Consider the following 27555-nt stretch of genomic DNA (forward strand, 5'->3'; position numbering starts at 1 on the left):
CAAATCTAATTAGAAAACATGATAAGTTAGAACAAAAGGATGATTGGAAAGGTGAAAGCAGAGTAGTTAAGTCTATATTTTTAGCTGATATCACTGAAAAAGAAATTGCAGCAATTTTAAACAAGACTAAAAATAAGACCTCTACTGATTGCGATGGTTTAGATATGGTTATAGTTAAAAAGACATTGGACTGTATAATTACTCCTCTTTGTTATATTTTCAATCTTTCATTCCATACTGGCGTATTTCCTGACAGAATGAAAGTGGCAAAAGTGATACCTCTGTATAAAAAGGGAGATAAACATAGTTTTAATAATTATAGGCCAGTGTCACTTCTGTCACAGTTTTCTAAAGTACTTGAAAAACTGTTTGTGGAAAGACTTGATAGCTTTATTGAAAAACATCAATTACTAAGTGAAAATCAATATGGTTTTCGGAAAAACAGATCAACGGCATTAGCATTGATGACTACTATTGACGATATTTCGTGTGCAACAGACAATAATAAATATACAATAGGAGTATTTATTGACTTAAAAAAAGCTTTTGATACGATGCAACATTCTATTTTGATTTCTAAGCTTAATACTTATGGGGTGAGAGGAATTGCATTAAACTGGTTAAGTAGTTATCTAGAAAATAGGACCCAGTATGTGCATTATTTAGGCAATTCCTCTGAAAGACTGAAAATTGAATGTGGGGTTCCTCAAGGGTCTGTTTTGGGACCAAAACTTTTTAATTTATATATAAATGATATTTGTGATGTGTCCAAAATGTTAAATTTCGTTTTGTTTGCAGATGATACAAATTTTTATTGTGCTGGGATAAATTGAAAGAATTGGCTGAATTAATGGTTTCTGAAATGGAAAAACTAAAAAATGGTTTGATGTAAACAAATTATCTTTGAACTTGACAAAAGCGAAATTTATGATTTTGGAAATCGGGTAAAAGAGGATGAAGTAATTCTGTCCATTGATGGAGTTCAATTGAGAGAGTTACTGAACTCCGTTTTTTGGGGTAGTATTGGATGATAAATTAAAATGGAAATCTCATATTGAATATGTTAGAAAAAGATGGTTAAAAATATTTATATTTTGGGTAATGTCAGAGATATACTAGATTATAAGGCAATGCGTATTTTATATTTCTCACTAATTTTCCCTATCTCAGTTATTGTGCTGAGGTGTGGGGGAATACATATGCGACTTATATACATCCTCTATACTTGTTACAGAAGAAAAGTGGTACGAATGGTTCATAATGTTAAATATAGAGAACATACAAATAATCTGTTTATAAAATCGAAATTGTTGAAATTTGAAGACTTAGTGAAATTACAGACATTATTATTCTTGTGCAAGGCAAAAAATAATAATTTACCTCTTAAGTTACAAAGTTTGTTTGCATTGTGTTCAGGAAGTGGGGACAGTAGAAGGAAGTTTGACTTTAAGCATAAGTTTGCTAGAACCACACAAAGGCAAATGTGTCCAACAGTTAAAGGTATAAGAATATGGAATTCTCTTGAAGATAATCTCAAGAGCTGTACAAACATGCACCGTTTTAAAATGTGTTACATACTTAAAAGGATAACTCAATATGAAGAACATGAAAGTAATTAGGACTAAATGTGGAAGAAAACATTTTCATTGCCATTTAATGCTGTATATTGCTGATTATATTGATTTGTTGTTTAGTTTTGCATTGTTACATAAAGATACGTTAGAGGGTTTTCTGGGGTTATTGGCGCCCTCGTGTAAAAATATTTGGATTGCAGATAGGGGCAGGTGCTAATAAGAATTTATTCTTCTTCCTGCTCCTTTTCACCCATGGGTGCAGTGTTATGTTGATGGGAGGGGGGTTTTGTGTGTGGGAGGAGAGGCACTGTTGAACCATGTGTGAAATAAATAAATAAATGAAATGAAATGTTAGAGAAAATGTTCAAATTCCTGTCCAATGGGTGTGCGGGGGGGGGGGGGGGGTGTACACAGTTACAACTGTGCATGCATTTACCAGACACTTTATAAGATACACTCTGCTAGTACTGGTTTTGCCTCCAGACGTGTTTAAATTGTTCATGGCACAGGTTCAACAAGGTGCTGGAAACATTCCTTTCTGGTTCACATTGACATGACAGCATCACACAGCTGCTGCAGATTTGTTGGCTGCAAATCCATGATGGGAATCTCCTGTCCCATCACATCATAGAGGTGCAATGCTGGATTAAGATCTGGCGGCTGAAGAGTTCATTTGAGTACACTGAACTCACTGACATGTCAAGAAACCCATTTGAAATGATCTGAGCTCTGTTACATATTGCATTTTTTCATTTTCTTTCAGCCATCAGAAGATGGTTACACTGGTCATAAAGGGATGGACGAGGTCAACAACAGTACTCAAATAGCCTGTGATGTTTAAACAATGCTCAGTTAGCACTAAGGGACGCACAGCAAGGAGAGTCATCTATCCTGGTCTTCTGCTTTAAGTTTCAATGTACGACACATTCAGAGATGCTCTTCTGTATACTTTGGTTGTAATGAGTAATTATTTGAGTTATTGTGTCCTTCATATCTGTTCAAAGCAGTCTGGCTATTCTCTGGATTTTGGCATCAACAAGGCATTCTAGCCCAGAGAACTGCTACTCACTGGAGACTTGCTCTCTTTATCATACACTTGCAAAAACACATTAATTTACATTTAAAAAAACATATACATGTATAAAGAGTTGGAAAATGGATGGGTGTGTGGTGGAAATTTACATAGAAATGTATGTTAATTCAGTCTATACGGAAAGACCACACTACTGGTTAAAACTTGAACACTTGTTCCAAAGTTTCTGTAACAGTGCTGTGTTGCAGTGATTTATCAAATTCCTTCTTTTCTAGCTTAATCATTCACATAAATACAAAAACAAAAAACACCACCACCATAAAAAATGCAGACAGTAGTCCTTCATCACATCTGTTAAATTTGTTACAGCGGAAAGGAAAATGTGTATCTTTGAATGCCAATATTTCCACACACAAAAACAGAATGATGGTTTAAAATTGAAGCTCTTAGTATTTAACACTCGCTCAGATCTTGTTCAAAGGCATTTCAGAGGAAGTTATAGATTTATCTTTTCTTGAGGTCAAAGCAACAAATCACTGATTCTTGCCACTGTTAAGATGCCGCTCAGGTATTTAGGAGTCGACCAATGCGTACAGAGAACAACTGTGGTACATATTGGCAATGTGAGTTTTTTACAAAGTGGAATAGCATTTTTAAAACGTGTCTGAAAGAGGCAACGCAACATGTGAGGTGTCTTTATACAGATTTTGTCATGTTAATTTTTGTGGTTTATTCAAATATTTCAAAGTCGAGACACTGAATCCCGCCCTCCCTCCATATTGTGCCATGCATAATTTGCACTGTCAGCATTTTTTCTCCCCCAGGAGAAAATATTCATACAAGGACTTTAGTTCTGTTGCCATTTATTGTCCTTCCTCAGTTTACAGCTATGACATGCTTGCATGCTGATGCCTGTCTGCAGGGCTTCAGTTCTATAACTTTATCAATGCACCGCAAAAAAATGAGAATAGTCTTGAGTAACAGATATTATTTGCTTTTACTTGCTGTCTTTATTGCATTCTTACAAAAGCGCATAAAACAAGCACACATTTTGAAAAACATCCGTCGATTGCTCCTTAGCCAAAAGCACCCTTTATCCTTTGGCTTGATAAAGAAAGCAGATATACAGTACAGTTGTAGGTACACATATACTTGCATTACACATTGTGCAAACCAGTGATGACTCTAAAATGTAATAGTTACTCATGTATAAGTAAAGTAATTAATACTCCACTCTTAAATTTGCTTTAACAGTGCTGTGTTGAGGAAGAATAACCATGAGATTTCTTTATCTTCTTTCTCACAAATAAATAAATACTAAGAACAATGTTAAGCGATTAAAAACAACACAATAAAAACTAATATAAGGGCATACATTCCATCGCATCTGTTTAAATTACAACACAATACAAAGTCTGTATCTGAACAGTTAAGTCCTGAAATGTGAAAATGCAAAAGAAAAAACAGAAAAGAGGCTGAAAGTGTGAGCTCTGAACACTTAAACTCTCTCAGATGTTCTTCAGAGGTAAGTTTACAGTTGTGATTTTTAAGGCAAAGACAGGCTTCATACCTTCTATGTACAAAATAGTTGAGAGTGTTTACATGAGGTGAGCGGGCTGAGAGGAGTGCAGCAGTTAACTAGTCATCAGTGTCATCCCTGCCAACGTGAAACTCTGTTATCTCCTTTGCAATGCGTTCTGCTATCATTCTGCTGCTGGCCACAATCAGCCTGCGAGACATCAAATCAAATGGTCCACCTGGTAAAAAAAGACAAGTAAAAATGAACATCGCATTCTTTTCTTTCTTTCAATGTTACAGTATACGTGGTTAAATTATCAACTTGCTTCTGACGATGCATAAGCAGTGCATGTTAAAAATGTGTGTGGGAGTAACAGCTGATAGCCCTGAAGGTGCTTTTCTGTGCTGTTATTGAAGATGAATGTTAAAAAAGGCCACTATCTTATCTTGTATGAACTTCTAAAATGAAAATAAAAATGGAAATTGGAGGTTTTTGGAGGACAAAAAGATATGAAGACTACAGTACACTGATGCGGTGGTTTGCATTGGCGCCTTGCAGCCAAAAGGACCTGGGTTCGAAACCATTTCTGGATGAAGGTGTCTGTGTGAAGTTTGCTTCATCTTCCTGTTCATTCATAGATTCCCTCCAGGTACTTTGGTCTCCTCCCACAGTCCAAAGACTTACAGGTTAGGTTAACTGAAGATTCTAAATTAGTCGCAGATGTGACTGTGGGCTTGAATTGCTGTCCGTCTCTCTGTGTTGGCCCTGAACAGAAGCTGTCTAACCACACCTCTCTTAATACCACAACCCTGGGATAAGCTCCAGTTCAGTGTTGCCCCAGTGCAACCCTGAACTGATGAGCAGAAGAAAATGGATGGGTGGACAAATGATCACTATGCTATGGTATACCACCTAGAAGAATTATCTAGTTTGAACTTCAAAAAACAATTTTAAAAAATATATATTGTTTTAATTTTAAAAAATATGAAGAGGATTCTTTTTTAATATAAAAAATGTGTCTTTTTATTCCAAAGAATCAATAAAGTCATCATTAATAGTGTAGTGGTAACTAGTGCTGGGCGATATGACGATATATATCGTGTGGACGATAGAAAAGTGTGCCATTTGTCTTCTATCGTTTCTAACCCTAAATTTGATAAATTATTACATAAAATATATCATTAACCCTTTACAACCGGTCGGAGCAGGCACACTCCGTTTTGCCTAACTATTTTTAAATCCCTGTACAACTGTAACCACGTAAGGTAGCGCAATAATTATTTTTGCATATGAAACCGTAGGAGTTGTACTTACATCTTATTCCATTAGCTTGCCCTAGGTCACGGTTTCCTTCCACATATAGCTTTGCAAAAATTGCATAAAAAGCACTTCCAGCAACAAAACATAATATTCCAGACTTGCAGCAACAAAAACATAATATTCCAGAAACACGCTTTGCCGATCCGATCAGCTGTTCATAACACTTCCTACGTTGGAATATAAGTCAGCGCGAACTATCGCATGTCCGCCATTACCTGTCCGAAACTGGAAGTGACGTCATTTTCGCGCAAAATGTAGTTTTTTACCTTCAAAGCCTATGTTGGTGTTTTTAGAAGTCATGTTTGACTTTATGCTTTTTCTGTACCGTTTCTGGGATGCTTAGAAGTCAAATTACACTGTTGGAAATAGTTTATTTTGATGCACATGCTGTTTTTTTGCAAATTTGCATTATAATATTTATTTTCATTTTTCCTGTAGTATATAAAAATTAGTGTATCTCAAAAATAAAACTATGAAGACACTCAAAATAAATTTCTCGTGGTTGGAAACTATTTTGTGCAACTTTTTGTATTTACAGTTTTGAGGATAAGCCTCTTAAATTTCTCTAACTAGAAATGTATGTAAAAAAAAAAAACAATAACGATTTTCAATTTTTTTTTGTAGTTTATTGCACTTTTTACAATTTATGTAGTTACTATGGACTTAATGCATACATATTATTAAATTTTGGGCTATAACGGTTGTATTGATGTATAGCAACTTGAAATGCTCCCACAAATGGCACTACAGCATGTAAAATGTAAAGATAAGCTCTGGCTCTATTTTCCATCCATCCATCCATTCGCGTCCGCTTATCCTTTCCAGGGTCGCGGGGGGCGCTGGAGCCTATCCCAGCTGTCATAGGGCAAGAGGCGGGGTACACCCTGGACAGGTCGCCAGTCTGTCGCAGGGGCCAACACACACAGGACAGACAACCATTCGGCGCTCACATTCACTCACACATTCACACCTAGTGACAATTTGGATTATCCAATTAACCTATCCCCTCAAACTGCATGTCTTTGGATGGTGGGAGGAAGCCGGAGTACCCGGGGAGAACATGCAAACTCCACACAGAAAGACCCCGGCCTGATGGTGGAATTGAACTCAGGACCTTCTTGCTGTGCGGCAACAGTGCTAACCACCGTGCCACCGTGCTGCCTGGCTCTATTTTGTTTTGCATAAAGTTAAAAGTATAAAAAAAATGATATTTTTCACAAAGAAACTCTGTCTTGTGGTTTTGCGACATGGTGCTGCTTTACGTGCACCCGGATTTGCGACATGCTTTACGGTAACTCAAAACAAAGACTGCACCCTCTCCACTCGCTGTTTACAGACTGCATACTTTCCAGATGACCACAGGTCAGGTGGTATATCGTGATATATATCGTTATCGTGATATAAAATAATTCATATCGTGATAAATATTTTTTCCATATCGCCCAGCACTAGTGGTAACACTACTCTTCTTCTTCTACAACAGGTCAGGGGTTATAATAACATCCGCGTCAGGTGTTGAGGAACCAGGACACACTGATGAGGAGTGGGCTACTGCAACAAGAAGGCATAAATGGACCAGGCATGAAAATAGGGAGCTGTTGAAATGCTACTATGCAAGTAATCCCAGCAGAAGGGGTTACATAAAAAAAAAAGATGTGAGAACTACTGATTCTTCAACACCAGGCATGTACACTAACAGTGAAACAAGTAGTAGCTCAGAGTACCAACATCTGGAAGAAGCACCTGCTATCACAACCATAGCACAAATACTATGGCAAGGAGGAGCCAGGACATCAGGTCAAGGGGGAGATATCATCATCCCCACGCTCTCAGATTGGGGTAGCAAGCCCCAAGAGCAGCTGATGCATTAAGCCACAGCCATCAAGACAAGAAGGCTCCACCCCAAAATTCAGCACCCTGAGACGGGACACTAAGTGAAAGGCAGGAAGCCAAGGACTAGTGAGTGTCAGAACCATTATCCAGGATGAGACAACAAAAATCCATGAATACATCAGGAACACATCAGGCCACAACTGATCACATGCTTGGTGAATACCTCAAGCAGCAGAAACCCAAGAAAGAAGAGGAGGAAGAAGAGGAGCCATCTATTTGCATGGATTAAACCACCAGCAAATAGAAGAAGTGGCTGATATTGAGATATCCTACCAATAAGTGGACAAAGCTGGATTGAAAGACAGCACAGAGGTACTAATAACGGCAGTACAGGATCAAGCGCTAAGCACTAAGATCACTAAGTAGAGCCTGGGGTTTACCACACCAATCAAGACCCTATGAGACAATTCGACACATAACAACAGGGTGTAAGATGGTAACAGGCAGAGCCTATATGGAATGGCATAACCAAGTGGCCAGCATAGTATACAGGAACATCTTTACAGAGGATGGCCTGGAAGTCCTGAGGTCAAAATAGGACAAGCTCCCCGGGGTGGTTGAGAATGACCATCTGAGGGACTTCCAGATAAAGACAGACAAACTGGTGATGGCTAACCAACCAGACATAGTAGTATTGTACAAGCAGAGGAAGATGGCTGTAGTGTTAGATGTAGTTATAATAAGTGACAGCAACATCAGGAAGAAGGAACATGAGAAGGAGGATGGAAGCAACAGTGGTATCTGTAGCAATCGGAGCACTCGGGGCAGATATACACAAATTGGGTGAGTGGCTCCATCAGATGCCAGGAATAACATCTGAGATTTCTGTCCAGAAGAGCGCAGTCCTAAGAACAGCAAAGATACTGTGCAGGACCCTCAAGCTCCCAGGCCTCTGGACCAGAACTTGAAGAATAAAGACTGCCCGCAGGGGCAAGTTGGGAACCCGAGAGATAGTTGCAAATGAAAATCTCAGCAGATCAGCCATTTCTGAAATCCTTTATCAGCCTGTCTGCCACCAATGACCACATTCAAAGTCACTTAAACCACCTTTCTTCCCCATTCTGATGCTCAGAATGAACTTCAGCAAGTTGTCTTTATCATGTCTACATGTCTAAATGCACTGGTTTTATGCCATGTAATTGACTGATTAGGCATTTACGTTAATGAGCAACTTCTGTTGGTGTAGCTAACAAGATTTTCAGTGAGTGAGTGTGTATATACGTGTATATACATGTATATACATACACACACACACACAGGCACGGGTATATATAATCGTTTTTTTTCCTCCCCAATTATTACTCATGACACACTACTGTCTAAACACAAATACACACATATTATATGTTTGCCAGTAATCTGACTTACTGCTCCACCCAATCAAAGATGCAAGCTAGTGACAAAGATAACACACTAATAAGCTCAAGATAAAAATAGATGGTGAGGATGTTATTGATGTATATACAAGATCCAAGCACCTTACTCATTTTCAGATTTTACAGTAAAAGGGTCACGTTTGAAAAGACCTTCAGCTAATCAAAATATAAATAAATGGGACTCTGAACAGTAAGTAACTTAGAAACTTGCTCCACCAACTACATGCTTTCTGTCACTGCACTTTTTAAATAAACAGCTTCATAAATCAAGACTGTGCCTACTCTTAGGAGCATTGCAGTTCTGAAACTAGAGAAACTACAGCTTCCTCAACACACTAAATGTCAGGGTAGCAGTTACGTCCTAATTTAAGATCAAAATTCTCTGTATCAAGTGCAAAGCCAGGAGCAAACCTTTCCTCATCTCTTGCTGTGTTTCACGGGGCATTTATAAGCAGCAAGAAGGATAAAAACCAATAACAAGAACTATTGACAATAAATTATTCATAAACAATAACTTCTGTTGTGTTTGCACTCGGAGAACAGCAGCCCATTCTTGCTGCTTTGTTCTGTACAGCAAACTCCTACAGCAATCCTTCCATTTTTCATTTCATCCAGTGACTCAGCAGCCTTTGGAAAGTTCAGTATTGTTTTTGAGGAGCTCACATTGTCTCAGTGACTCACCTGAAATGTCCATGATGACTCCTCCAGCTTCTCTGACGACTGCTGCCCCTCCAGCCATGTCCCAGCAGTGGATGCCCATGTGGTAGTAAGCATCAGCCGATCCGCACGCTACCAGACACATGTTGACAGCTGCGCTGCCTGGGGAGCGGATTCTGTGGATGGAAATGGGATGTTTGCTTTCAACTTCCAGATGCTCTGCTAAGAGTTAAGTATGTTTTTTGTGCATTTGCAGTTATAATTCTTGATGGTTTTTTTTTTTCATTTTTGTAGGATAAGCAATGTGTCTTTTTTTATGGTAGGAGATAGCACTTCAGCAAAATCCAGTCAGTTTTGTAACATTCTAGTTACCCCTCTATCTAGTAGATCTGATGTTAGAGGTAGAATCTGACATCCCGTGCGGCATTCAACCCCTTTTCATTTGATTTCAAGGCATGATATGAGGTTCTCTCTGTTGGATGGCTTTTTATTGTGAAAAAGTCACAGAAAACAAACTTATAGGTCATCGAGGTTAGCACTGACCACAATCATCCATAAAAGAAGTATCAAAACAAACACCGCTGTCATTTTCAGGATGTTTCACCACCTTTAAGGGCAGTAATGGAATAAGAAGCAGCTGCCACAGTAAGCTCTCACTTTGCCCTGCTGCTGCTGTTGTTGTTGTTGTAGCTGTTGTTATTGTGAGAGAGAACACCTGCATAAGATCAGATTGTGGTAGCAATTTCATGCACTTCTTAATTACAATGATTTGGTTTTACTGTAAACAAATACACCAGCTGTTCTGTATTTCTGAATAAGCAGCTGTTCAGGGGGTGTCTGGTGTACTATTAAACTAACACTGGATGTACAGCTTGCACATATTGAAGTGCATATTTACCCATGTACAGGGATGCTGAGGATGTTTCTGATGTTGGCCATCATTGTTTGAAATTGCTCTGCATCCTTCTTGAAGCCCATTTCTGTCAGCACCAAGGATTTACTAATATCTTGGAAGGAAACAAATAAAAAACAAGTATACTAATAAATAAAATATCATTATTCACTCATTAAACAAACAGCTGCAGGTTTGCACTCTCTGAGAAACACAGAAATGGAGTCTGTTGCTGGTAAAGGGAAAGGATTTTAGCTCCATCTGGTGGATTTCTTTATAATTGCAACTTCTCAATATTCACCTTCTTGTCCAGACACCTTGATTGGGACTCCATTGCAAAATGCTCCCTTTCCTTTACGTGCTGTGTACATTTTGTCCTCGATGCAGCTGTAGACAATCCCAAACTCTATCTGAGACCAAGCAGCAGCACAGAAAACAGCACCGATTAATGTGGGGCTGGTTAAAAGACAGCAGCTTTATAAAAGGAGAAATGTATGGCACTAATCTTTAGATATTAACTGGGTTAATGGTCTGCAATCATGTTAATGTTTCACATAATCAAAACATCACAGTTTAAACACACGAGTGGTTTGAATACAATAAAGCGTACCTCTTTCTTCACTGTGAAACCGATTGATACAGACACAAACGGGAACCTGCACAAGAGAACGTTACAATATAAAGCATTCAATTATGGAACTCCCTTTAGGTTTAAGCTCAGAGGAATCCTTCTCCATTATCGGTTCAGTTTCATCTGGGTTGTCTAATTATCCCTGACAGAGAGGACAATCCAAGAAAGAATCTAATTAAAAGATAAAAATAGTTGAAGAGCAACAAAGATAAAAACAGAGCTAGAGCTGTAACGCAGAGATTTTTACAACATTTAATCGCAGACCGTGCTACCTGTGAACAAAGTTGGTGGTCCCATCGATAGGGTCGATAATCCAAGTGGGATTGTCAGAGAGGGTGCTGGGGGCGCCTGCTGCTACGGACTCCTCGCCTATAAAGCTTCAAAGTGGAAAAAAAAAGAGAAAAAGTGAAAATAAGCGTATGATAATTCTATGCATCGTCTATCAGGTACCTCAGCTGTAAAGTAATAACGCTGCACTTGACACTTGCTCTGTTTTCTTTCCAACCAGAATATGTGATATTAGATTTCCACCACGCTGGACACAAGGCTGTAGCAACAATACGGAACCCTGGAATTTTTTCCCCTGAGTTCTTGTGTTTCACTTTCCCTTGGAGATTTTTACATGTATAAACATTTCATATGCTGGTAGCAGTAATTTAAGACTTGGTAGAATAAGGTCTTAACCAAGCAAAATAAACAAACCAACCAAAAAATATCTTTTTTTCATAATATTTGCAGGTATCATGCTGTTAGGGGACTGGTGTTGGAAATGACAAGAAACTACATGTAACAAATGTGACTTCTATTTTAATACTGCTAGCGTAAAAATAGAGGTCGCATTCCAGTTAAGATTGGATGGTAGGGCTGTGCCATATTCACAATAATACTGGCATACATTTGTTTGTTTGTGTTTTTATTTTTTTTTTTAAAGAAAAAAAACATGTCATATTGCTTAATCAAGGATAGAAACACCATACGTCCCCCAGCATGGATAACAACAAGATAAGCCTAGCCATGTCTGAGAGCAAGAGCAGCATGTCAGCCTCCTATAACGACTTAGTACCTAAAGAGGGAGCTACTTCAACAACCTCAAACAAACAGGGCTTTAAAAAAATAAAAACATGCCCAGAAATTGTCCCTGCTAAAGGAGGGAACATCAGTGTGTTTACCACTAGAGGCAAAAAAACCACACAAATAAAAAGGCCCTCACGGAGTACTATTATAGCACTCATTAGTTAAACCCCATATGACAGGAAAAGTAAATGGTGGATGGAAATTATTGATGTGGTTACGTGGTAGCAAAGCAGGGCTTTAAGCACCTGGTTAAAAAGCTATAAGGCCCAAGATACAAACTCCCACATAGAAAATAAAATGTGACAATATCAAGCAGCTCCTGAAGACTTACAAGGTTAAGTCACTTCTGTTATTGTTAAATTAAAATGGTAAGCAGTTATTTTATACGTTTTACTTAAATTTTCCAGGGAAAACACTACTGAGGATGTGTTTGATATAATGCTGTGTCACCATTAATGCTATTGCTTCTGCTGGCACCTTGTTTCATTAGACTCACACTTGGAATAAGGTAGTCTGTAATCAGTGACAGCAGCTTATTGGAAAGAAAGGATGAAACATGTCCTTCGTTCTTTTGTACTAATATATGCTGCTGGCCATAAGCTGCAATCACTGATAAAACATTCAGCAATTTTTTCCTCACAAATATCATTAATGGAAAATTCCTTATAATATCATAATATACTTTTGAGGTAATTTCTCCCACCCCTACTAGATGGAAAATCGTTAAACCATAATAAATCATGCATACTTTTCTCACCATGTTCTTTGACCAATCAGCTCATATACCCTCTCTCATGTCCATGTTTTCTAATGAAGTAGAGTACCTGTGTGTTGGGTACTTTTCCCTGATGGAAGATATAATGAGCTGTTCCACTTTCTGGTCCGTCTCGGTCACCAGGTCAACCGCTGAGCTCTTGTGCATGACGGCGATGTCCTTTTGGAGCGCCTCACAGATCATCTGGCAGAAACACAACAGTGAGAGGGAAAAAAAAAAAGATTTCTTGGATGACTGACTACATCTGCTGCTTTAATTAGCTTCACGTGTTGGTGTTAACATATGTTGGTGCTACAGATGACAAGGTGTCTAGGCTACAAAGTCCAAATATATTTATGAGCTGTAATTATTGTTTCTAGTGTCTGGATAATGTGACTCTTCACAGATGGAAGCCTGTTTACATTGGAATTCCACTAAAAAAATAAAATAAATAAAAACAACCCACACACACATTACGCTCAAATGTCGAGTTAGGTAAGCAGCAGTAAAATTGATTTGATAAAAGCACCCACACAGTTGCTTCTTCAACCTTTGCTTGATTTAAACAAACATTTACCTCTGTATTTTATTTGCATTTTTAACAAATACCTACCAATTTTATTTGAGCTCATCAATACTCTGCATTCAACTCTTTTTTATTTTTATTTTTTTCAAATCCAGCACTGAATAATTTATGAGCCAAACTCTATCACCGATACACACCGCTGACCTCTGTTCATTATGCATCTGAGGTCAAAAGTTATTGTGGTACATTTTATATGATACTGTTATAAGTTCTTCCATGCCACCTCTAGGGGCAGCTGTGGCCAGAGGCATAAAGAGCCATTTCTAAGGAATAGTTTCTTCAATTTTGGCATAAACAGAGTCGAGAATGAACAGATAAGGATCTGGTGGTCAAAAGTCTAGGTCAGCATGACCTCTTCAAATCTATTTTTAGGCATAACTCGACAATTTACAAATAATGATACAATTTCACACAAATGTCTAGGAGGATAAAATGATAACACTTCGGATGAGAAATGATAACTTTACTGCAAAAACATCATATTTTCTCTAATTATTTGAGTGTAATGTGTGTGGTCATTATTGGCCATTATTCAAGGGCATCGCTCAGGAGCATCAGGGGAGATTGGGATCACATTTCACATTTGGCCAGATACTGAATTGGTGACACTGATCACTTGAAAACTGTGGACACTGTATACACCTTCTGATCTGCCAGGCCAAAAAAGTGTGTAGGAAGTGATTTATTACATATCTGGCTGCACAGTCATGGGTGTAACATGTAATTTGGCTTTTTTGCTGTTTTGGATTATGTGCTAGTTTCTCCTTAATGCCACATCTCACTTTAAAAAGAAAGACATGTTACTGAGGTTATTATTTGCACTCAAAGTGAATTTCCATACACACTGTTGTCAAACATAATGAAGTAAGTGTAGCTTCAGTTGTACCTCCTGAATCATTCTACAATTTGAGGGTAATTTAGGCTTCAAAAACTGTAAGATAATGATATTATTAAATAAAGGGTGCACTATGTATTTAAGAAAAACAGAAAATAAATATTAAAAAAAACTGATATGTCAACCTTAGGCATCAAAGGAACACTTTATATTTAGTTGCATAGTTAAATGGTTCAGGACCACAGAAATTATATTTAATAGTATTTGACGTTTTTTATTTTAACTTTGTAATGTTTGTTTCACATGTATGGTAACATGTTGGCAAATCAGTTTTCTCAGAAAAAGATTCAAGCTGTGAAATGTACTGCACTGCAAACGTCAGGGATAAATGGAGTTACATAGATAAAGGAAGTGAAGAGAATTTGTTGTGTTTTGGTAATCTGGGTAACAGGGTTGCATTGGTGAGAGTGACGCACTCAATCTAGTAAGAAGAGACTGGAAAAATACAAAATATGTCAAAGAGTTGTGTTAGCACACAACTCAATCATGTCCCTTCCTCTTTGTTATGCCAACACACTGTTAGTCTCTTACTTTTCCAGGCTAAATAGGGTTTGGTGACAAGGTCTCACATACATAATGGGACTCAACTTGCAGTGCAATTTAATCACTGTTCTTAAAAATGTGTTTTTGAAATATAATAAATGTGTCAGCAGAATCAAAACAAAAGAAATTGAATTTGTAACTTATATTAAATTTATTTTTTGGGTAGAAGTTTGGTAATCAATAAGTTGGGACAAGAAACAAAATAAAAATCCCATTTAGGGGGGTTTCCAACAGTTTTATTGCATTTCAAATATTTTTGACAGCTAGGTTTACATGTTATCCCACAGAATGTGTGACTCAACAAACGTGTGTTTTAGTAATGTGTGCATGGATTATTTTTTTTTTTAAATATTTTTAAATACATTTTCATAGGTGGAAGGAAAAAAATAGTCCTGCAATGGTAACATGGCCCTCTTACCTTTCCGGCCCGTTTCGTGACCTCTATGCAATAATCCATGCACTCCTGCCACGGATCACTCATACTGATAAAGGGAAGATGAGGCGATATTCAGAACGGAAATACGGACGGAAGAAAGCTGTAGGAAGAAGCACAACTTTCGTCATTTACAATAGCAGTGCAATTATATACCGGCATATGACGGTACGTTGCAATTACCGACATATGACGTGAGTTAGGTGCTGGAAAGCTAGCTGTGTTAAATTACGTTGCAATTACGTTGCAATTACCGACATATGACGTGAGTTAGGTGCTGGAAAGCTAGCTGTGTTAAATTGAAGAAGCAATGAAATCTGTCAAATAGCATAAATTAGCCCTCTATGCTAGCTTTTAAAGGGGGAGAGAGGGATATGTACGCGGTTGGTAACGCTAATGATACCTAATGACAAACATAAGCTTGACGGCTTTGCTACAATTCAATATCATTACTTTAATTTGTGTTTTAAAAAAAGATATAGTAGCATACCAGTTCCGGGAGCTAATTTAACGGACTTCTAAAGATGAATGACTTCTCAGCAATGACATTTCGCCACTGAAAGGTGGGGCTAAGCCGAACTCTCAGCCTAATTGGTCAATCTGTGCCGTTTGATTTAACAATCTTCGCTGTCATTGGCTAGAAGGCTGTCATGTGTTTTCTTCAGTCGTGTTGTTACAGGAAACAGTGGGTCTCCTCGAGAAAGGAAAATGTCTTTACGAGTACCCAACTTTCTAACCTGAACAGAAGAGGCAGCAATAATGGCTGAAATTTGGGATTTGAGATTCAGAAGACAAAGAAAACTTATCAAACTGACAAAAAAGTGAAATAAATAATAACTGTAGATAAGTACAATTCCCCAGACTGACCTCGCCGGCTTAGAAAATATAAATTCAGTGAAGCATTGCAAACAAGGCATAACGATTATTTGCTAAATCTGAAGAACACAGTTCAAGGTGCTTTTGCTTTCATGCGAAATAAAACTCACTATGCAAAATGACAGCGAAAAATAGTGTCATTTCCCTCCAAATTGATGTGAGATCACATTTCTTACACCCAGCTTCACTTTCTATTTATTTATTTTTAATGGAGGTAAACCGATTCAGAATGCTTTATTGTCATTATGGAGTCACATAGCAAAATTCTTTGCACTACTTCTCAACTTAAAACAGACAGTATTTACAATACACAAACATACAATAAATAATATCACATAATAGGGAAATAGTATAAGCAATATTAATGTAAGGCTAGGTCAGGCCAGGTCAGCTGTGATGTGAATGTTCAGGAACTTAGTGTTGTTCGCCTGTTCCACCTCCTGCCTGTGTCTGAGGACAGACAGGAGCATGTTGTCTCTTTCTGAACACAACATGTGTCCGTAATGACCTCCTTAGTCTTGCTGGTGTTCGGAACCATGTTGTCTGAACACCATTTGGTCAGGTGCTGGACCTAGATCTTTGGAAATATCTGCAAAATACATTAAAGCAGAAAATTTGACTACACTACTATTTGGAAAGTCTGACGTGGTGTTAAACTCTTAGTACCGATCATCGCCAATAAATATTTAGCGCCACTTTAGGCCAGAAGGTGGCAGCTGCAACACTCTAAGTGATGCAGCAACCAGCAAGAGCACTTGCTCTCATGAGGAAGGGTAGACTCCTCAAACATTAAGGGTTTTTTTTCAGTTGTTTGTTTTTTTTTGTTTTTCAGCTGCATGCAAATTCTAATTGTGAATTACATTTAATGGTCCACAACAGATTCTGTTTAGTCTGGCCTGAAAAGCTTAAGGTGAACATCTGCATGCAATTCCTCTCATTCAAACTTGAGAAACAGCTTTACTTATCCAAAACAATTGGCAGCCTCATACATCTAAGGAAATGCCTGCTTGTCTGCATCTCGCAAAGTTTTTTAACTATGCTTGCAGTAGCCGCCCTGTTAAAGCACTTTTGGAAGTCCAGGGTGTGCGTGTTGAGTCTCAGTTTCACGCATAAACAGAAAAAGAGAGAAGAAGAAGAGCATACTTAATCGGACTTCCCGTAGGTCCACTGCTGAAGAGGGCAGCAAACACAGATCAAATTAGACTTCAGCGTCATGCTTGGTGACACTTCATCTCGACACAGGTTAACACTTCAACCCTTGCACCCTGTCAGCCAGTAAATTACTCAGCTGATAATGTCTCCTTATAGCACTGGTTCCTCTCTAGCCCACAGCTAATTTCCATACACTAACTCACATTCTCAGATAGGAGCCCCTTACCTCAAGAGGGCAAGAAATTGCCAAATAATACCGTCCTCCTTGGGGGGAGTGGAATGCATCGAGAATACAAATTGTGGTCTCTTGAGCTATCGCTAGACTGACTGTCTGCATGCAAATAACTGTTACCGACATATTTCTGTGAGTTGTTACAGAATCTACAACCCACATCAAGTTGATGAGAGAGCAGTTTAAAATGTTAATTTTTCCAAAACATGGCATAAAATATGATAATTTACTCAACTTTCTATATCTATGTAAGAGATTTCAGATTATTCTGCTTTGTATTCTGTTTTAAATGCAGCACAGACGGAAGTAGTCTGTATTTAATAATATTTATTTTGGTCTGCGTTTATTTTAGCAAGCTAGAAATATTGGCACATTTAATGTAGGAATGGAATTAGTGCTTGCTCTTCATCTGCTGCTTTCACAGCTCACAGCTCTTACTTTAACATCTGGATTAGGTTTAGGCCTTGTTTAGCATCATTTTCTCAGCATTTTTCTTTCTTTGGATCATTAAGCTCAAGCAGTCACGTGCAGAGTGCTAACAGTGCAATTAGCTCGAGAGGCACGAGGGCACAACCTCATTCATACTGTCTTAAAGATTTAACCTTAGTGACCCTTTCCTCAGAAATTGAAAATCATCATTTTCTTTAAGCAGTTAATGTGAATGTCTGGCAACAGTTAGGGATGCATTGTACTTTCCAGCTCCCTACATATTTTCTGTGGATGCTGCATATATTAAACAGAATCAGTGTGTGTCACTGTTGGAAGTTCCCACATCGTTCAGTGTACAAGACAAGAAGATTGCCATTAAGACTGTTCATTTATTTGACAATATTGATAGCAAACAGGTCATTTAAAAAATCAGTGAAACAGAGTTGTAACAAGCAGAAAGTCAGCATTTGATATGACCACCTTTATTCTTTAAAACAGCCTTTCTCTTTTAGGCAAGCTATTTTGTAATTTCTTTAAATAGTCTTCAGGAATAGTTCTGCAGGTTTCTTTTGGTTTTTTCCATGATTCAGTAATGTTGACACTGGGACTCTGGGGAGGCCAATCCATCACTTCTACCCAGATACGCTTTTACTGCACTGGCAGTGTGTTTGGGACCATTGTCACGGTGTCACTGGGATCATTTCTGATGAGCCTTCAGTGAACGATGGATGGCTCAGCTGAAAGGCCAGATGCATCTCTCGAGTCGTGCGTTAGGTCTTTGCTGGGTTTTTTCTTATTTCTTAAGAGTACGACTTACAGATAGTGTTTATCTGCTGTAGATGGTTTTTAGACCTGAAATCTCTTCTTTTGTCTTCCACTTGTTCAGTTACCTCAATTTTTTAAGGACACACTGAGAAAAAATGCGAAGATGTGCCAAGTTTTCTGCTAGTAGCTCTTTGGGGATCACAATACTGATGCAAAAATACTATTTTACACCTCCACTATGGCGCTTATTTGTATATCCAACTAAAAATAAAGCTGCACATAACAAAGTGCCTAAAGATAAATTTTAAATGGGATGTTTGCAGGCACAAAACATTTTCATCTCTCACGTTAGGTACCCTTTTCATGGTTGAATCACTCATAGGTCAGTGTTAATTGGCTTAAAAAAACTTTAAAAGGACTGGGCTGAAAATTAAAAAGCAACCAATGTCCAAAGAAGAACTTAAGGACCTTCAGAAATTCTGTAGAACTATGGCTACACTTTAGAAAAAAAATACATTCAAGTTTGGGTTCCTGGAAGAAAAATATAAAGAAATGGGAGATGGCTCAAGACTTTTGCACCATGTATTTATGGTTTTAATATTAATTGTACTATGTCACTTTGGCTAACAGTATGGGAACAGAAGTGAAATGCATCAGTTCCTCATATAAACTGGAACAATGGTTCCAAACTTAAATGGGTACAACAGTAACTTGGGCTAGTTTGGGCTCATGATGACAGTCATGTTCGTGTTTAGCTGGTGGAATTTTCCAGTTAGCAAAAACCCACAAAGTAAGTAAATGAAAAAACCTGGACACTGCAGCATATTTCATGTCAGTCCATCCAAGTAGCTGGCAAGTGAAGTGACAGATGTCTGACTCATAAAGGTAAAGTCGGGGAATAGTTGTTGAGATATTTCAGTCTGGAGTAAAGTGGGTGTTACTGCCAGAAATGGAGAACTAACCACATACTTTACATTCCTTCTTCAGTCAGACCAAGAGGCCTAATAAAAACTGTAAAGTACTCAAACTGTAAGCATCATGAATCAGTAACAAAACCAGGCAATAAAGTTATGTTTTTACATTCATAAAAGTAGCAGCATTGCAACAGAATTAAACACTATTTTATCTTTAGGTTCTGCATGATTTATTCATTTATGTTTTTTAGTAGTAAACTGCAAAACTGTTACATTGCAGTAGATTTTCAATATTTGCAATGTTCCCATGTTTCATAACTGTTGCACTATCCAGTGAGAAGCGTCAGACGTTTATGTTGCAACTGATGTTATTTTCTAATACTGTGAGGATAATTTCACAGGGCACAGACATCCTGTTTCTCTTGACCAAAATAAAATTATGTTACACCCCATAGACAACTAACTGCACACTCATGAGAGATCAAAGTTTCCGAAAATTAATAAAGCTTCTTATTCTGTATCTGTTTGCCAGAAAAGTTTCACCCATCTGGCCATTCGACAGTTATTTTCACTTCTTACGTCAGGCTTATTTTGATAAAAGCTTATTTAAACCCTTACAACTAAGTTCACATATTTCCAGTGACATAAACAGCAACATATTTTGCCCTCTAGCTCAGGGGAGCCATGCCACAGAGAACAGTGCACTCTCTGTTTATCAAGATTCCTAACGCCACTATAATAAGAGTCATGTGGATCTACTCTTCACAAGAGGAGCCTGGAGGGAAAAAAAACACATGCACATCTCTATTTTAAAAAAAAAAAAAGGGTTCTCAATTGAGGATGGGATGTGCTGCTGACCCATTAAGACCAGGCTTTTGAGCATGTTGTGGAAAGAGGATACATTCTGACTCCAGTTGGCAAAAATCCGACCGGAGCCAACCGACAGCATCACAGCCATGGAGCCATTTGTTGCAGTTTGACTTTATGCAATGAAAGAAGTAAGTGAGCATGCCTACACTTTTTCATTTTTATTCACACAAGGTTTTAAGATTGTCGCTACAGCCTGTAGGTGATGATCTTACTGTGTGTGATGTTTAAATATATAGATTTAGAGTTGCCTTAACATGAGCTATCTTGTTTCTTAGAAATTTAATCTAGGGTGAGTCAGTGCTTGACTTACTTTTGTCAGTGTGCTGCTCAGTTTGATCCACTGATATAACTGTTGTCTAAGATTTGACAGGAGGAAGCTGTTTTGTGCATGACACAATATAATTTACCATAGAACTATTTATGTGAGGTTGATTTGCATCAAAGGTGATATAAGTTATTTATTTATTTTGACTCTTCTATAGGTGGAAAATCAAAATGTATAAACACGAATCTCTACTGAAGAGCAATGAAGCACAGCAAGTTGTCACTGTCACAAAAACATCTGTGTCCTTTGCAATAACCAGCATCACAATTTGTAAGCAATTCTTTCTGATATTCCCACATTTTTTTTCTGTCTTCCTTTAAATGTGCTGCTCCAAAATTTGATAGATTACACCCTATTTTCTTTTATCTCTTTCTCCATTTCAAAGGTTTTATTATGCTTCACTTCTGTCCGAGTCAACTCAGAGCACAGCTCGGGACAACCCCCAACATTAAACACATTGTGGTTGGGAGGTGTTACACTTACACCACACTAGTTAACCCCAGCTTAAGGTAAATGTGGACTCATCTGTTGTCATGTCATAACATTTCCAGTCTTGATTGGGAATCAGTTTGCAGATTTGTAATAAATTCACAACTTATCTGTGATTTGAGTCAAGCCTCAGAGCTTGAAAGATCTGATTTGCTCCTAAAGGCCAGAGCAAAAGAGTTTGGGCTGTCACCGACAGCACATTATGAGGCTAGCGCTCAAGTACAAATGAAGGGAAGTTTTGATGTGGAGTTCAATAAATGATGTTTAGTGAGTTCCTTTCTTTTTATCGGTTTGACTTTTCTAGAAAGGATGAAAGAAGCCGAGACAAAGGCCATATACGTGCTTTGCAAAGAAATTTCATGGGAATTTCTAATATGTTTCACTGCTTACTTAAAGTATACAAAAACAAATCGCTATTGAGGCTATTCACGGCATATTTAAAAGGCTGAGGCACATGGATTACGCTTTAGCAGTGTAAAGCACTGTTACTGAATTTTTGTTTGCATTTTGTTCATTGTGTAATTTCATAGCGTAACTGTTTACACAGTTGCCTAACAAGCAAAACCTCCTCGTTTAATCCCATGAGGAAACACTAATCTCTCTGTGGTTGTGTCAGGAAGAACATCTGTGTAAAACTTTAACCGAATCAACTATGCAGAGCTTCCTGATGAACCCTTGTGAATAAAGGAACAGCCACAGTAACGGCTGGCTCTCCTTCCTTCCTTCTTTTGTTCATTTCAAAAGAATCCCACATAAGTAATAAAATAGTTAGTTGTTCGGAAGGGATGTGGATTGAATGTCAACAAATCATTTAAAATGTACAGGTGAATCCAAATAAGACTCCTTTTTTTCCAAAATCATGGCACAGATCCATCAAAGATTGTTATTTTCATTATTGCTTAATCATACAGTTGTTTACCATATAAATGCATCCAAGTTTACAAGGAAAGTGCCATTTAGTTCCACTGTATTCAAGAGAAGTCCTACATTTCAGTTCAGTTCAGTTCAACTTTATTTATATATTTCCAAATCACTACAACAATTCGACATGACTTATATAGTAAGGTAAAGACCCTACAATAATACAGAGAAAACAGAGAAAACCCCAACAATCAGACGAGCCTACATTGGCAACAGTGGGAAGGAAAAACTCCCTTTTAACAGGAGGAAACCTCTGGCTCAACCAGGCTCACAGAGGGGTGGCCATCTGCCACGAGGGGAGGAAGACTGAACAAAGATCTGTGACAGATATACAGCCAATATCTCTAAAGCTGTGCAGTTCATGCCGAATTCATGTAAACTGAAAAAAATAGTACGACAGGCCAATGATAAAAAAGACTTTGACATTCAGCGAACTGTCCCTTTAAAAGCCACACATCTCGAAATAAAAGCTTAAAGTCATATTCTGTTTTTTATGTGTAGGTATGACTGTGAGGAGATCTGGAAGCAGTTTGAGGAGGCTGTTATCAGTCATTCTTCTTGCAATGTGACCGTCGAGGATTATTTTCACATGTTTAACGCAATGCCACAAATCTGGCCCTGTGATAACGTGAGCTGTGTTGGCATTTTGGTGCCTTATATATACATTTTTTATTTATAGTAATATAATTATACTACTTTAAATTAAAGTCTTTTGTTAACCTGCTTTGTATTTACCTTTTTTTTCTTAGTTCCTCTTCTGGAGTAAAACCAGGACACTGATGCACAGCTATGCTGCAGTTTTTCGTCACTTCTGGACACTGGAAGACACGCTGGTTGGCTACATGTTCAACGACCTCATCTGGTGTGGCCAAGAAGAGGATTCTGGTAGACATTTGTGTTTTGGTTTTTGTGTTGTATTGTATTTTTGTTTTGTTTTGTTTCAACAAGAGGGAAATCATTACGATTGTGTAATGTAATTATTTTCACGAGAAAAATGATCAGAGACATAAAAGGTTTTGACCTCTCCGAGGTTTGGTGCCACTGCATTAAATTGGTCCAAGTAAATTTTAAAAAAATCAAGTAAATACTTGAATTTTACATACATATTAATATTAGAATTTTCTCTCACTATACATTATTGAACTTTTTGGAAAACACAACAATTTATAAAAAGATCATCATACCAACGGTCAAGCATGTTGGTGGTGGTGTGACGGAGTGAGGCTCCATCCTCTCCATAAGAAAATCCTAAAGGAGGATTTCTGGCCATCAGTTGGTAAATTGAAGTTCAACCACACTTGTGTTACGCAACAGCATAAGTCAAACACACCAGCAAAAACCAACAAGCAAAACAAAAAAATACAAGCATTGCATACTGGAAAATCCTCCAATGTGCTGAATTTAAACAATTCTGCAAAGAAGAGTGGGCCAAAATTCCTTTATCACAAATGCTTGATTGCAGTTCTCGCAATTCTTGCAGAGTGTTGTGCAAAGTGCCACCTTATTCATTTATTATCTGAAACGTAAGTATGACAAATATGCAAATCGGGACCCTTCCTGGCAAAAACGTTTTTACAGCACAGTGTTTAAGATGGGCAGTGACGGTCAAGATGCTTATCAAAGCTGACTGCCTGATCAAAAGCAACATTTCTGGCAGTTAGAAGAACTGAAAGTGAAATTGCATGGGCACAGATAAGAAGGACAGATACTTGGCTGCCATCCACGTCTTCATAACATTAATGCTGTCATAAAGGGCAGCTATATTCTGGCGTCTGAATGACATTTGCAACTGGATATCATCTGTATAAAAAAAGTAGTATGAGATGGCTTCAAAGGTATTGACGATGTGTCCAAGTGAAAGCATAGACAAGGCAAATAAGATGTGCCTGAGGACCTAACCTTTGGGCACACCACAAGACAAAGTGACAGAAGATGACACAAATTGAAAAGCAGATTCCCAGAAGTTTTTAGTCTCTCAATCAGGAGACCATGATCAGCTGTGTCAAAGGCAGCAAAAGATCCAACAGTACAAAAACAGACTTTTCAACTGCATCGTTATGTAATTAAATTTTATTTCAAACTCTAGGAAGAGCTGTTTCTTAGAGCTGTATGAGTAAAGTGCATGTGATGTTAATTAACATGTATCTAAAACATTATGTTTAGTTACAGCCACTCTAAGCTGGTTCTGGAGATAAAAGGCAAATTTATCAATATAAAATTCAGAGGGAGGTGATGGGCCAGCGCTGTGCTTTACAAAAGCAGATGAATAACAGCTTGTTCAAAGACTATTTTTGATGATAGCATCACAAAGTTACTGCAAATTTGTCAGCTGCACAGTCATGACGCAAATCTCCCTCTTCACCACAACCCAAAGATGCTCTATTGGACTGAAATATGGTGAGTGTGGAGGCCATTTGAGTACAGTGAACTCATTGTTGAGTCCAAGAAGCCAGTTTGAGATGGTGGCTGCTGTCAGCACGATGAGCAGCATGTGATTGGCTGATTAGATTTGCATTAATGAGCTGAACAGGTGTATCTAATAAAGCAGCCAATGAGGTGTTGAAGTTGGTAGTTTCCATGTTTGCTTCCCAGTCTCAGCCTCGCCAGATGGTGAATTTGTATTCACTGCTTTCATAGCCCCTTTATGAAATGTGTCTGGCATTTAGTTTAGCTGTTTCACTTTACACTTTTAGATAAACAAAGCTAGCAAACTGCTGGGTGTAAGAGTGGTATCAAACTCTTGCTCTAAACATCGCTATGTGGATTGAATGATGACAAATTAAGAAAGATTGTTTGGTAGCAACGGGATTCAGCAAAAGCATTATAAATCAGACAGCTGCAGCTGTGTTCCCAAACGTTTTACAGAACTTTTAAGACTTTTCTTATATAACTAGTCTTCTTGCATGTCAACACAGCACATGTCTTTCTTGAATATCTCATATCTAAAGTAATGACACTTGTGAATTTGACACAGGTTTTGATTTCAGCTCTTGTCCAGAGTGGTCGGCCTGTCGAAGTCATCCGGTCTATTCCCTGTGGAGGCAAGCTTCACAAAATGTGAGTTTAATATCCAAACTCTGGAATGGCTCCATCTCTGTTCTGCAAACAGCTGTGTTATTTATCATCTACCTTTCCAAAACCGCCAGTGCTTTATTGCTCTTCTGTGATTTTCCTCATCCATTTGTTAGTTTGCAGAGATGGCGTGTGGCAACATTACTATCTTACTGAATGGATCTATTGTTAATGCCTTCAATAGGAAAAGGTAAGAAATAATGAATAATTCAGTAGGTTGGTGCAGTTTCTGAACTACATATTAAATCAATCTTTTTTCTCATGCAGCATGTTTGGAAGTGTTGAACTGGACAGCCTGGATCCACAAAGGGTGAATTATGTCAACATTAAGGTGGTGACCAGTCTAGATGGACCCCATATGTGAGGATAATAAAAGGATATTCTTGTGTTTTAAAAAAAGTAACTACTGATGAGTTCACATTGTCCAAATTCCATTAATTAGCACCTTAACTGCTAGGATGATACGATGACATGTTATAAAGCTTGAAACCCTCAGTTACCCATCATTTATGACCTCACTATAGTTCAGTGACCAAAATATATTATGATGCAGTTGTATAGCAGCAACACAGTTGAACTTAAATGAAAGGATAACTATTTTTCAGTGTGTGACAGCCCAAAGGTTGTCTTTATGTTTGGCAAATAACTGATATGATTTACTGCTTAGTGACATTGTTATCCTTTAAAGCTTGTGAATAGAAACCTATCAGAAAGTTGCAGTGGGCCTGAGAGGTTTGTGTTATTGTTTTTTCTTTGACAGAGAGTCATGTAGTCAAGGATCCATTGTAGACCTGATCCAAATCTTCCAATCCAGAGGCTTTCACTGGACCTGTACAGACAATGACCAGTACGTGATGTTCAGTGTTTGGAAGTTTCATGACATCAAAGTTAATTATGAATCTGGAATAGTGGTGTTAGATCAAAGCATCATGTCATGTGACCGTTGTTAGTCATCAAGTGTGTTTTACTGCTCCTTATTTACACAGAGATCCATGCCTTAAAAGGAAACACTTTTATGAAACCATCAGTCAGTAACAGGTCTTTTTTCTTCACAGGACCTTGATGATCTTGCAATGCATCCGGAACCCGCAACACTCATCCTGCCAGACATATGCAAACACTTTGTTAAACAGAAACAGCCTTACATCTGATTAAATCACAGACTGCTGTAAAATCTATATCTTTCAAAGTAAATCCAGAGTGCAAAAAAAGGAACAATGAATACTGTAAACACTGTCCTTCTTAAATAAGTCAGAGGCTTCTCAAAAATCTAACTTCAATAACAAGTAGTGTGCATGTGTGTGTTTTGCGTACCCACTACACTTCACTGATCCCCACAAATCTACAAGCAAAATGCAGCTGAAACAGGTGCTTCTCAACATGGAAAGGAGGAAGTGATTAATCTACAGCCTTTATTGTTGCAAACAGACTCATCTATCAGTACTGGTGTGACTTCATTAGAAACGTTAGTACATTTGTAGAATTAAAACCTGCGAATTAATCACAGCATTACCGACTGTGCTCCAGTCCCCTCTGCCCCCTGAACTGCAGTGATCCCATTTAATTAGCAGAGTTAGTGTGCTTTCTGAAGACAAGATTTCCTGTTTTACTGTCAGGGTGTTAATTTAACTGAAAACTGAAAACTAGAGCTCTGTCTTAAAACAAGACGCATGATGATGACCTGTATGTGGTCAGATATTCACGGCATAGAAAAAAAAGCATATTTGATTTAACCGGGTTCAATAACCTCTTTTTTGACACAGGGTGCTTCAGCATTGTAATCTCTGAAACACCATTCTGTGCATCTATCTTTAAGGGATCATAAAGAAAATATAAAAAGCTATGAAGTTATTGCACTGTTTAATTGTGGTTTCATTATTAGCATTTTGCCTGTGTAGCGTGCTCAGTGTTCATTAAACACCCATTAACATGAGTTTTGTGATTTGTTTTGTTGTGTCACAGGAAGCTGCCAAGGCCATACTTTGGTGTTCATATAAGTATACATCCACAGTTTAACATATAATTGCATTTATCATCACTTTATGTGTGCTCCAATGTAGAAATTCAGTAGGCAATTCATGTCTGCCACGATTTGCCAATACGCCCATAACAGGGATGACAAAGAGGTTTTCTGCATTGTTAAACATTTCCTTTGAATTTCCTTCTTTGTACTCAAAGGTCATTGGCATTTCTCAACATGTTTATAAGTATCACTTATTCTGTGACATCTAAACTAGAGCCCATAACCATCTTACAGCAGATGATTGACATTTAACTGCTGCTATGAACGTTCTTATTAACCTACCTACCTACTTACACATTCTTGTGCA

The 27555-nt window shown here is 38.0% G+C and overlaps 2 protein-coding genes across 2 annotated transcripts; one reads left to right on the forward strand and one right to left on the reverse strand.

The window, feature by feature from the left end:
* Positions 1-3585: 3585 nt before the first annotated feature.
* LOC116329632 (inositol monophosphatase 1-like) lies at positions 3586-15755 on the reverse strand. Its single transcript, XM_031751686.2, has 9 exons — positions 15671-15755; positions 15166-15283; positions 12794-12927; positions 11168-11272; positions 10875-10920; positions 10566-10674; positions 10271-10379; positions 9397-9548; positions 3586-4364 (listed from the first exon to the last, which is right to left on the reverse strand). Exons 2-9 carry the CDS (start codon positions 15226-15228, stop codon positions 4246-4248), a joined length of 837 nt encoding a protein of 278 aa, XP_031607546.2. The 5' UTR covers positions 15229-15283; positions 15671-15755; the 3' UTR covers positions 3586-4245.
* Positions 15756-20274: 4519 nt separating this feature from the next.
* Positions 20275-27158, forward strand: LOC120442076 (ADP-ribosyl cyclase/cyclic ADP-ribose hydrolase 1-like). The gene is made up of 10 exons (XM_039617845.1): positions 20275-20546; positions 20901-21013; positions 21129-21252; positions 22655-22781; positions 22903-23038; positions 25128-25210; positions 25342-25415; positions 25493-25585; positions 25986-26072; positions 26281-27158. Exons 2-10 carry the CDS (start codon positions 20914-20916, stop codon positions 26378-26380), a joined length of 924 nt encoding a protein of 307 aa, XP_039473779.1. The 5' UTR covers positions 20275-20546; positions 20901-20913; the 3' UTR covers positions 26381-27158.
* Positions 27159-27555: the final 397 nt, after the last annotated feature.

Source organism: Oreochromis aureus, linkage group 9 (genome assembly GCF_013358895.1).
Source record: "Oreochromis aureus strain Israel breed Guangdong linkage group 9, ZZ_aureus, whole genome shotgun sequence".
NCBI lineage: Eukaryota > Metazoa > Chordata > Actinopteri > Cichliformes > Cichlidae > Oreochromis > Oreochromis aureus.

Excerpts from the sequence above, each read along its gene's own strand:
- LOC116329632 (XM_031751686.2), bottom strand. The coding sequence starts at position 15,228 with ATGAGTGATCCGTGGCAGGAGTGCATGGATTATTGCATAGAGGTCACG. Across the intron at positions 9,549-10,270 it reads CTCAGCATCCCTGTACATGG|AATCCGCTCCCCAGGCAGCG; the intron begins GTAAATATGCAC and ends TTCCATCCACAG. Across the intron at positions 4,365-9,396 it reads AGTCATCATGGACATTTCAG|GTGGACCATTTGATTTGATG; the intron begins GTGAGTCACTGA and ends TTTTTTTACCAG.
- LOC120442076 (XM_039617845.1), top strand. The coding sequence starts at position 20,914 with ATGTATAAACACGAATCTCTACTGAAGAGCAATGAAGCACAGCAAGTT. Across the intron at positions 21,014-21,128 it reads AATAACCAGCATCACAATTT|GTTTTATTATGCTTCACTTC; the intron begins GTAAGCAATTCT and ends TCCATTTCAAAG. Across the intron at positions 21,253-22,654 it reads CTAGTTAACCCCAGCTTAAG|GTATGACTGTGAGGAGATCT; the intron begins GTAAATGTGGAC and ends TTTTATGTGTAG.